Source organism: Capsicum annuum, chromosome 10, assembly GCF_002878395.1.
Source record: "Capsicum annuum cultivar UCD-10X-F1 chromosome 10, UCD10Xv1.1, whole genome shotgun sequence".
Lineage (NCBI taxonomy): Eukaryota > Viridiplantae > Streptophyta > Magnoliopsida > Solanales > Solanaceae > Capsicum > Capsicum annuum.
Window position 1 is genome coordinate 7,155,084 of NC_061120.1, and position 12,450 is coordinate 7,167,533.

Here is a 12,450-nt window from a genome sequence, read left to right on the forward strand (position 1 = left end):
TTGTAGCTCTTTAACAGCTTATTATTGTAAAATTTTATTTAGTTTTGTTACTTGAAGTGTATCTAAAAACTCCATCAGGGTTTTATTTTGACCCAGTTTGTCGGATTGTTGTGGATTTTGGGATTTGTGCGATGATTTATGCGATATTGAACACTGATTATTGAGTATTGGAATGAATAATTTACCTGATATTAAGTTTAATTTGGTACAGTGAAGTAGTTTATTCATTTTATTTACCAATTTGTAACTCTTTTACAACTTATTATTGTAAAATTTTATTTAGTTTTGTTACTTGAAATGTATGTCAAACTGTTACTTTAAGTTTTAACGGTTATTGTGATTTTGGGTTTTGTTTGCCTGCTGAAGGTAAGTTGTACAGAGTAGCAGTCTAACCGGCTATGTTGTATGGGTCGGAGTGTTGGCCAGTTAAGAACTCCCACATCCAGAAGTTGAAGGTGATGGAGATGATGATGATGTTGAGATGGATGTGTAAACTGACCGGGAGAGATAAGGTTAGAAATGAGGTTATACGAGGGAAGGTGAGAGTGACTTCAGTGGAAGACAAGATGCGGGAAGTGAGATTGCCGATGGTTCAGATATGTGATGAGGAGGTGTTAAGAGGTTGGGTATGGATGGTTTTTGGCGGGGTAGGGTAGGTTGAAGAAATATTGGAGGGAGTTGATTAGGCATGACATGGAGCGGCTTTAGCTACCGAGGACATGACCCTAGATAGGAAGGCGTGGAGGAGGCGGATTAGGGAAGAAGGATAGTAGAAACGAGTGCGTCAGTTCTAGTAGGTAGGAGGATATTGTTATCCGTGTTAGTAGCGATAGTACTAGTATTATTTCAAAATGTTGTTTCTTTTGTTGTAGTACTTGGTGAATCATGTCTATGGTATTATTGGGTGTGGTAATTTCTATTGTATCTTGTCTTTTTACTATTCCTTTTCTAGATTGTTTTATTCTTGAGCTGGGGGTCTATCGGGAGTAGTGGTATGGACCGCTTACACTTATCCTCCCCAGACCCCACTTGGTGGGAATATACTAGGTATGTTGTTGTTGAATGGTGCTTTCAGTGAGAGTTAGATTTTGTTTAGTTTGAGATTGGTTTGATTGAGTATTGGGCTGAATTTGCTGGAATGGTTTAGCTGATTCCAAGTTAATTCGGTACACGTAGTTGCTACTGTTGTTGAAGCATTTTTAGGATTATTGGTGAGCGTTACTTGTTTAAATAAGTTTTTGTTCGTTTTTCTTCCTTTTCTGTTCTGGTTGAGTTAGTGTTTGTAACGCTATTTATGTGTACCTCTTTGACAGTTTGCTAGTGAATGTTTAAAATGTTAAAAAGTAATTTTACATTGAGTTGAAGTTAAAAAGTAATTTTACATTGAGTTGAACCTTTCAGTTTTGCTAATTCAAATTTATCTGAAAACTCCATTTTGTTCCATCTACATATGCTTGAGTATGCTGTCCGTTAGAGTTTTATTTTTTAACCAATTTGATGCTCTTTACGCTATATGCTATTGCGATTTTGGTTTTCGAATGACGTTTTCTGTGATACTATTTTCTGTAAAAATTTTGATTGATGAGTAATGAGTGAAATTAGCTGGGTTAAAGTGGAAAGTATATGTACGATTTAATATAGCTGATCCAAGTTAATTTGGTACCGTAGCATAGTTGACTGGTTGATTTCGTCTGCTTAATAAACAGAGCATCACTCTACCTTTAAAATATATTTTCCCACATTGGAAGTCTAAGAGAAAATTCTATTAAAACACTTGAGCTCTATTTGAATTGTAGGCTATGGGAACAACATTCCATGCTTACCAATTCTGAGTGTGTCTGGTTGTGTGCTTGCTTGTTAAAGCTCTTCAGATTGCAGATGGAACACTTCTTTTCCATACTAGTTGGCTCTTGATTTTTGGTAACTGGAAACATGAATATGATTGGTTTATTTCAGGGACTGGTAAAATGAATCTCAACAATGTTAAGGTTCCTAAGATGCCTGGTGGTGGTGCAGCTTCTGCTTTGATCAAGTTCGGAATTGTTGCTGGTCTTGGTGTCTATGGAGTTGCCAACAGTCTCTACAATGTTGAGGGTGGGCATCGCGCCATTGTTTTCAACCGTATTGGTGGTGTCAAAAACAAGGTATTCTATGCCTTTGGTTCTTTCGGACCGTGATGAAATTTCAGTCCTCTTTTTCGGTATCAGTTGGATTGACTTTTGGTTAGCATCAATTGCTCCAAAATTATGCCTATGTTATCCGTGTTAAGTGAAGAAACTTATTAAGTGGAACTTGAACTTTTGGTGCCTTATATAGGCTGTTCTTTTTTCTGTTTTAATATATGGAAGGATTTTCATAGCTTTTAATGTTTTTATTTTGTTATAAACTCAAACGTGTCCGTGTTGGATGGTTATGGTCAACAGCATTGTATGACTCTCAACCATGTCTTTTCTCCACTTGTATGTTTGATATGTGCCCATGTTTGTGTTTTCCCTTTTAACAACCTGTGTTAACTGGTTTATGAGTAGGTTTATCCAGAAGGGACACACTTCATGATTCCTTGGTTTGAAAGACCAGTCATCTATGATGTCCGTGCACGACCCCATCTCGTCGAGAGCACTTCGGGAAGTCGTGACCTTCAGATGGTAATTTTTTCTCTTAATATTTGTTTTCTTGCCATCCCCAAGGACTAAAAGAAATAGAAAAAAGAAAGAAGAAAGAAACCAAAATAGGGAAAAAAGAGTGGATATATTTATGACAACTGCAAACTTACGAAGTACAGATTGCTTTATCCTTGGGACAGAAAGCTTACACTGTTATAATTACAGGATTTAACAGTCTTTTTCCTATTTATTTGCACAGGTAAAAATCGGTCTTAGGGTTCTCACTCGTCCAGTTCCAGATCAACTGCCCACTGTTTACCGAACTCTTGGTGAAAACTACAATGAAAGGGTCCTACCCTCAATTATTCATGAAACTTTGAAGGCTGTAGTTGCCCAATACAATGCTAGCCAGCTCATCACCCAGAGAGAGGTACGTCCAAGAGGCCTTACGTATTTAGTTTATGTTCTTCTTGGTGGAAGTAATTTATGCTATAGCTGGCAATTCCTCTTACCTGTACCAGTGCACTGCGATTACAGGCCCATTGTGCTGAAAGCTTATTGGATACTTACCCCTCTTCTTTGAAGTAGGGAAAGTAATGAACTGCAAACCTTCCATTGCGACACATAGGAGCTTGTTAAAATGCTAGTAGTAAACATCTCATTGTTTCCCGTCTTCTGTACTTTGTGCAGAATGTTAGCAGAGAAATAAGGAAGATTTTGACGGACAGGGCAGCCAACTTCAACATTGCTCTAGATGATGTATCTATAACAAGCCTGACTTTTGGAAAAGAATTTACTGCTGCAATTGAAGCAAAACAAGTGGCTGCGCAAGAAGCCGAGAGAGCTAAGTTTGTTGTGGAAAAAGCTGAGCAAGATAAGCGAAGTGCTGTTATCAGAGCTCAGGTCCATATAAGTTCCACTCTTCATTTCTCCTTGTTAATTCAATCTTTGTCACTACACATCCTATCATTTATCCGGTACTTTATTGATAATGTCTTATGAGTAGCTCTCACTCCAGCCCATCATTCCTCAGTAACTCCAGCCCATCCGAGTTTGCTTTCATCTACTGGCAAACTAGAGTAGAAAACTATACTACCGATTGTTTTTGGCTAAGATTTTCCATTATGTGTTATTTATTTGGGTGGGATTGTGGTGGGGACAGGGATACATTACGAAACAGTAGAGTTGACTTCATATTCGGTGTTCTGCAGGGAGAAGCTAAGAGTGCCCAGCTGATTGGTCAAGCTATTGCCAACAATCCAGCGTTTATCACACTCAGGAAGATTGAAGCAGCCAGAGAAATCGCCCAGACTATCTCACACTCAGCTAACAAGGTGTACTTGAGTGCTGATGATCTGTTGCTTAACCTTCAGGACTTCAACTTGGACACAGCAAGAAAGTGACTTGGGTAGTGTAACCGACTACTGTTTCAACATTTGACATTTTGTTTTCTTGCCAGACAGTTTGATTCTGGGACTTGTCCCTCCATGTTTACATAGTGATGACTTGATAGATGGTGATTCTCGGTTTATTTTAACTGTTGAATATGGAAACATTTTGCATGAGAAACTACTGTGAAAGCAAAGGCCAAGTTTTATCTTCTTTATAAATGTATGAATAATCATGTAGGATCTGTCTCGAACTTTCATGTTTCTGTGATGAAAGAAAATTGGATTGAAACAGCTTGTTTTTGTCTTGAGCTGGGGGTCTTTTTGAAACCAGCCTATCCACTTCTAGGGTAGAGGTAAGGTCTGCGTACACTCTGCCCTCCCACACCCCACTTTGTGGGATTACGCTGGTATATTGTTGTTGAAATGGAACTGTAAGGAACAGAGAATTGCAATTGTTATCACTGATGGAGGAGGTTTATAGTCTTCTAAGCATCCTTCCTGTCAGTAAGTAGTTTTTTGTTGTGGTTTCTTATTCTTTGATGTGTTTGTGTATTACTATCGGTTATTTCATTTACTTTTTTTTTGATTTCCCATCCGGTGTCCGGTACCTGCATTGGAACCCGACTAATCTGGATTCGCGCCGGGTAGGGCCCAATTCAGGGGTAGTGCTCCCAACAGAGTTTTCTCCATGTCTAGGGTTGAACCGTCGATCTCTGGTTAAGGGTGGAGCAGCTCATCCGCTGCACCATAACCCATGTTGGTCGGTTATTTCATTTACAGGATATCTTGCGACCCTACTTAAAAAAAAAATCTCTTCTAAGCTGAGGATCTATTGGAAATAGCCTATTAACCTGCACAAATGGTAAGGTAAGGAACTCGGTAAGTTAAAACCGTGCTCCTGCCTTCGTTTGCATTCTCCATTTTGGATTTTTTTAAATTTTTAGATGCCTCATTGAAATTTTGAATGAAAAAACATGCCCTTTAGGCTTAGAACTCAACACTACACTTTATTATTTATTATTATAAATAAAAGTCAATCAAAGGTAAGCATTAATGTAACCTTATAAGGCAATTTGGTAAACATAGCAAAGTTCTTTTTTATTTTTTTAATGGAAAAATGCATCGTTTCCATCCTAGACTATTATCGAAAAATCGAATTCACACAAACTATTAGAGTGACCTAATACACACCTAAACTACTTAAAAGTGAATTTTTTTACACCCTAAATCTGACGTGGAAAAAACATAATTATTTAATTAAAAAAAGGCGCGTCTAAAATTAAAACTAACACACAAAAAAAGTTAAAACTAAAAATTCCAATTCAAATTCATCTTCTTCTTCTCCAAAATAAAAAATCCCCAAACTGGAAAAAAAAATCCAAATTCAAAACATCTATCTTCTTCTTCTTCTTCTTCTCCAAATTCAAAAATCCCCAGCATCCTTCTTCTTCTTCTTCTTCTTCTCCAAATTCAAAAATCTCCAAATTAAACTGAAAATTTCAATTTCAATTCCAAGTTGCTAATAAGTTTCGAACAATTAATAATGGGTGAAATTCCTCCTTCTTCTTCTTTCCCCAATTCAATTCAACCATCGAACCTAATTATTGACCCCATCGGAGCTGCAAATGCATATAAAAGATTTCAAAGTTCACAATTTTCAATCTTCCCATGTCAAGAAAATCTCTGCCTTTTGTGTTATAATTTCCACATTGTTTGATCTTTGATTTGATAGCGTGATTTATATGATTTAATTATGAAGTTTTGAAGTGAAAACTTGATAATTAGGCTGACCAAGCTATGATTTTGATCTTTATATCTTGAAAGATCATATATATGATTTGAAAACAATGGCTATGGCTACTTTGTTAACTGATGGTAATGGGTTGCCGGAATGAGTTGAAACAAAGATCTTTATATCGCCGACGATAATGGGTTGCCGGAACTCTTGAAGTTTTCTGTTCATCTAAATCACCATGACTACTTTGTTAACTAGTAAATTCATTATGCTTCTTCCACTTTACTTTGTCATCAATGGTGATGATGTATAGATACCCATTTCAATTGTTAAGCTGAAATATCAAGGAGGATTTGTACATTGAAGAAAAGATAAAAAATTGACCTCATAACAATGGAGGTTTTGGGCATTGAAGAAGAAGAAGAAGAAAATTAAATTTAAAAGAAAAAAGAAAAAAGAAAAATTTAGGAAAATAATAAATTTATTATTTTATCCGTAGCATGCTGACATGACGCTGACGTAGCAGGCGCTTGTGCAACACTGCACCGCATGCAAGTGGTATAATGCTTTACAGGGTGTAAAAAGTTTCACTTTTATATAGTTAAGGTGTGTAATACATCACTTATATAGTTTAAGTGTTGATTCGACTTTTCTTGTATAGTTTGGGGTGAAAACGATACCTTTTTCCTTTCTTTAATTTCTGTGTTTAATCAAACATGCCACCTAAATTATAACGGTGGGTGTATTTTCTTAGGAGAAAGGACAAAAATAACACCTAAAACTAAAATAATTTCATAAAACTAGCACCCAAATTTAAAAACCCAGTAAATAGACATTAAGCATCACAATTCGGTCCTTTCCATTTTGTTCATTGGCCGACTTTTCATCTTTAATGGGCCCATTTTTTTGCTCTTTTTTTTTTTTTTTAAATAACATAAATACCAACCTTTTGAAAGTAATTACACTCTCTCCCACTTTTTTAATTACTTTACTCTCTTTCCCTATTAATATACAATAACTTAGCCGACATATAAATAACATTCTGTGTACATGTTGGGATTTTTGTAATATGTTTAGGGAGTTGGGATTTTTTGTAATATTGAAACATAAGTTGTGTATTTGTGTAATTTTTAATTTCTTTTTTAATAATGCAAAGTTTAGTCCATTTCATTCCGAAAAGGCATTTTCTTGTTTCTCTTACTGCCAAAAAGAAGAAGACTGCCAAAATATATATAGATGACAATCACAATATCAGATATCTAAATCATTATTTTAACCATAAAATACAAGTAACCAAAGACAACTCTTAATTGTCAGTTGATCAACACGAATTAATACACTTTTTTATTGACATCAAAATCTTCAATAGAGAGGGAGAGTTTTTGGCAAGGCCAGCTCGTGAACTGCAGCATTAATGGGAATCGTCTGAAACTTGGAATAATCTATACATATACATATACATATACATTTCTATATAATAATTATAGCATTTTTATATACATTCTATACAATTTTTAACTACAATTATTATTTAAATACATATTTTATACAACTCTATATAGTTTCAACATGCATTCTAAAAGTGTATCAATCTGGTATAAGAGAGTATCAATTGAATATCAATTAAGTATATTGACACTGCAAGTGTATCAATGTAGTATAAAAGTATATTAATGTGGTATAAAAGAGTATCAATCAGGTACAGGGACTGTATGTGCTTGCGTACAATTTCCTTTTTTCTTTTTTAAAGCGTGTATCAATATAGTATAAAAATATATCAATTTAGTATAAAAGTGTATCAATTGAGCATAGAGACTGCATGTGCCCAATTGGGTCAAATGACTAAAAATGGGAATTAAAAAGGGAAAATTAACTATATAAACTTGTTAGATTAGTTATTACAAGTTATAGCAAAACTTTTAAGTTTTCAAGTTATAGCAACTTTCATTTTAAAAAAATACATAAAAAAAGGTTTTTCTATTTTGTTGAAAATACAAAAAAGTAATTAATGAAAAGAAAAATTAAGATTTAAGAAAATTAATATATAATTTGCCTTCCTTAAATATAGTTAACATTAATTACTGATATTTATCCATCCCCAAATTCCTCTAACCATTTTTCTTTTTTCCTATTTTAATACTTCCATTAAGAGTCTCCACCTTCATACCTACTTCTTTAGAAGTATTATTTTACACAAATCAAAACAAAAGAGTCATTGCTATGCTTTGCTATTTTCCTCTTTCCAACATCCAAATAATTTCTGTATATTTGCTCTTCCAATTAGGTGTATAGCACACAATATTTGAGATTGTATATAATAAAATCAATTAGATCCTATAATCACTATTGAATGATGACTAAACTTGTAAAAAAACATATATATAACAATATATATACATAAGATACAAATAATATGTACGTGGGACAAATGTGATATATGCTTTAACAAATTAAATGGATCTATAAATTAATAATTTTAAAAGAAGATGGAATTGTAGGATAATATATAGTATTTAATTTGTAATTTTATTAGCATACTATGTTAGGAAAAAAACAATTAAATTTCAGTTTTGTTCCAGTGTTGTCCATCCTACGATTATAATATAACATGTATTGGAAAAACAACAACCAAAAAGAAGAATAAAATAGAGATCTGAATAAAAGTAGTTGAGTCATCTTGTTCTTCTTTGTCACTTATACTTCTCTTTTTGTTCTTTAAAAAAAATGCTTCCAAAGGTCATCCTCAAAGTCACTAATTGTCAATTAGTGTAATAATGTTAACTACGTTTTGATGAACACATTTTCCTAGGATAATCTCACTTTTAATATATAAGTTGAAATTAATTTATATACTCATTTCATACTTAAGTAATATTTTTATTTTGAGTTCTCAATGTATTAAATTGATATCAATGAAGTTTCGCATATATAACATTTGTATTGAATGAGTTTTATGAATGTGACAATCGATGAGAAAAATAATATTTTATGTTACATAACTTTTTTAGTGTATGTAATGGATATTACATGAAAAACAATCAACGTAAATGTTGAAAATAAATTAATTGATCGTTGTTTGACGTCAAATAATTTTTCGTTACAATAAAAAAATAATCAATATTAATCATGATTGATATTGATATTTGCTTTTTGACAGAAGAAGATGAAGAACATTATATAAATACTATGTTAAATATTAAAACTAAACTTTGTTCATACCAACAATCTTATACAAAGAGTAATGAGCACCAATAAAAAATCAAGATACAATACTCATGTCAAATGTTACTAATTGCAGAATAAAAAAATGTATAATTTGATGTAGTTGATGTCAAATTTAATACCCATCTGATGCGACTTATTTCATCTCAATTTCATTCAACGATGTAAAATACGAAACAAACGTTAAAGTAGCATAACATTATATAAATATTGTATAAATACAAAAAATAAACTTTGTTCATACCAACAATCTTAGAAAAATAAAGAGTAATGATCGAGCACCAAAAACTTAATTTAAATTATTAACTATATTAGAAAAACAAACAGTAAATAAAAAAAAAGATTCAATATCAATTTTGTACTAATTTAATCCAAAAAAAATAATCAAATATTTACAAGTTTGTATGTACTGTTATAGTCAATGAATCCAACTTTGTTACTACCACATCATGTACATGCTTCCTAGAAAAAATAAAAAGAAATAAAGATCGAGAATAACAGACATAATCACTAAGTGAGAAATAACATATAAATGATCAATCATTCGGCAACAAGTACTAAGAATTCTTTGATATGCGTGTTGAAATGTGAATTTATTAGAAGAAGCCCACTTTTTTCAATGAAGAAGATGAATATTAACTATGAAACCCACTTTTTTCAACGAAGAAGATGAATATAATATGAAGCCCACTTTTTTCAATCTTGTATTTTCAAGGGAAGAATATGAATATTATATGGAGATATAAATTTCAATAAAATTTTGAAATATTGAGTATTATAATGGAGAAAGAGAGAGGTAAGTTGAGTATTAGAGAATTTGAATGGAGAGAGAGAGAGGTGATTCAGATACTTTTTTCGAAACATTAATTTGATTTACACGTAATCTTCTTTCAATAAAGTTATCTGATAAAAGTGTGTAATCTTTTAAATAAAAAATAAAATATATTTACCATGATTATCAATACACAATTTAAGAAAATATTGATTACAATCTTATAAATATGGAACTGATTTTAAATTATATAATTAAAAACGAATTTTAAAAATATAATTAAAATAATATATCTTTTAATAAGTTGCTATAACTTGTAACTAAATTACTATTAATGCAATTATCTAAAAGTGTTGCTAAAATTTGTTATTTTAGATCTAATAATACTATAGGGAATCATTTTCTCAATTAAAAATAGCCGACTAGCTACAATTGTCCAACTTTTCAAATTTAAAAATAGCCATCCCATGTCCTTTTCCCATTTTCTTATGGGGAGAGAAGGGACCGGGAAGGGGGTGGGGGGTGGGGGGTGGTGAGGGGAACCTCCTACGACTCCATTCCCGGGGATCGAATCCGAAACTTCCTCTTTAAAATGGAGAGGTACTGTTTACTATATAGCCTCCCAAAACTAGAATTTTCGAACGCCACATGAAAAAAAGAAAGAAGAAAGTGAAGAATGAGAAACTTACAAGGATCAACAGATTTACGAAATGCCAAATAATGACACTTTGCCAGTTTCCCTATAGATAAGATTAATAAGAACATAGGAGGCATGGCTAGGTATATTTATTCATAACAATATCTTTCTTTAATTTAATTTTTGTGTACTGTAAAAAATATTTTACCCTATCAGATAAATTTAGATTTGCTATTGCAAGTTATCCAATTTTTTCTTTTTCAATTTTCAGATAAAAATTAGGCAACCTGCAATAGCAGATCAAGTTTATCTATAATATAGAATATTTTATAGAGTAACAGTACACAAAACTCGACTTAAGGGGAGAAAATTGCATGTCATAGACCCAAATATGAGTGACTTTAGATATTTGACCCCAATAAGAAATGTCTTTAAAAAATAACCTTTCTTACTTTTTAAGTATAGTACAAGTACCATTTTACCCCCTACACCTCTAATATATTTTTAAAACTTTTCATACTTATTTGTCTCTCAAATTTTATTTTTTTATTATTTTTACTTTTTAATTATTCTATTTTTCTTTTATTATTTTTCACTTTTTTATTTTTTCCTTTAATTTTATTATTTGATTATAATTATTTTCACTTTTTATTTTTTCCTTTAATTTTATTTTCATATTTTAATTCATTTGTCTCAACCTTTATTTTTTTCTCTTTTTTTTTCTCAAGCATTATCTATTTCTTTTTTTTTTTTTTTGCTTTTTGTAATTCATTTGTCTTTAACCTTTATTTTTCTTTTATTTTTATTTTTTATCTGTTCTATTTTTTTTTCCTCATTTCTTTCAAACTTTATTTTTATTTTTTCTTCTCATTTTTTATTTTCTCAATTTTTTAATTCTTTGCTTTTTTCTTAATCTTTGTTTTTTTCTTGCCTTTTTTTTCTCACTCTTTTTTTTTTTTAAAAAATTTTTCTATTTTGTTTGATCACTTTTTTCTTTTTTTTTTTCCAGTTCTCTTTTTTTTCCTCATTTTTCTCAAACTTTATTTTTATTTTTCCCCTCATTTTTATTTTTTTTCATTTTTTTTAATTCTTCGCTTTTTTCTTGATCTTTATTTTTTATTTTCTTTTTTTTCTCATTTTTTTATTTCTCTATTTTGTTTGATCACTTTGTTCTTTTTTCTCAACTTTTATTATATTTTGCTAATAAATAAAAAATTGAATAATCCGCAAAGGTATCTTCTTTTTTTGACATCAAAACAAATTTAAGGGCATGAATTGTTGTTACGAAGTTCTTTGAAAATTCTTGAGATAAGTCGTGTATCTCAGGCGAGAGTTGTAGAATATCTCATAAATAAAGGTATAATGTGGTAATGTCAACTCTTACCCGTGGGGCATAGTTTATTATTTTAAAGTCCTTGAGCTAAGTCTTGCCTCTAAGGCAAGAGTTGTAGAACATTCCATAAATGAAGACATAACGTGGTAGTGTCAACTCTTGCCCGTGGGGCATAGTTTGTAGTTTGAAAGTCCTTGAGCTAAGTCTTGCCTCTAAGGTAAGAGTTGTAGAATATCTCATAAATAAAGATATAACATGGTAGTGTCAACTCTTGCGCGTGGGACATAATTTGTAGTTTGAAAGTCCTTGAGCTAATTAAGTTTTGCCTTTAAGACAATAGTTGTAAAACATCTCATAAATGAAAACATAACATAGTAAAGTCAACTCTTGCCCGTGGGACATAATTTGTAGATTGAAAGTCCTTGAGCTAATCAAGTCTTGCCTCTAAGACAAGAGTTGTAGAACATCTTATAAATGAGAACATAATGTGGTAGAGTCAACTCTTTCCCGTGAGGTATAATTTATTGTTTGAAAGTCCTTGAGCTAAGTCTTGCTTCTAAGGCAATAGTTGTAGAACATCTCATAAATGAACATATAATGTGGTAGAGTCAACTCTTACCCGTGGGGCATAATTGTTGTTTGAAAGTCCTTGAGCTAAGTCTTTCCTCTAAGACAATAGTTGTAGAACATCTCATAAATGAAGACATAACGTGGTAGAGTCAACTCTTGCCCGTGAGACATAATTTATTGTTTGAAA

At 31.9% G+C, this 12,450-nt stretch overlaps 1 protein-coding gene across 3 annotated transcripts in view; it reads left to right on the top strand.

The window, feature by feature from the left end:
- Window positions 1-4,285, top strand: part of LOC107845554 (prohibitin-1, mitochondrial) — an 8,155-nt gene extending 3,870 nt beyond the window's left edge. For all 3 annotated transcript variants that reach the window (XM_016689942.2, XM_047398466.1, XM_016689943.2), the window contains 5 exons: window positions 1,957-2,144; window positions 2,529-2,645; window positions 2,863-3,033; window positions 3,294-3,506; window positions 3,815-4,285. In XM_016689942.2, coding sequence (XP_016545428.1) covers window positions 1,968-2,144; window positions 2,529-2,645; window positions 2,863-3,033; window positions 3,294-3,506; window positions 3,815-4,006 — 870 coding nt within the window. In that variant the 5' untranslated portion in view covers window positions 1,957-1,967 and the 3' untranslated portion in view covers window positions 4,007-4,285. The remainder of the gene's footprint in view (window positions 1-1,956; window positions 2,145-2,528; window positions 2,646-2,862; window positions 3,034-3,293; window positions 3,507-3,814) is intronic.
- The last annotated feature ends 8,165 nt before the right edge of the window (window positions 4,286-12,450 follow it).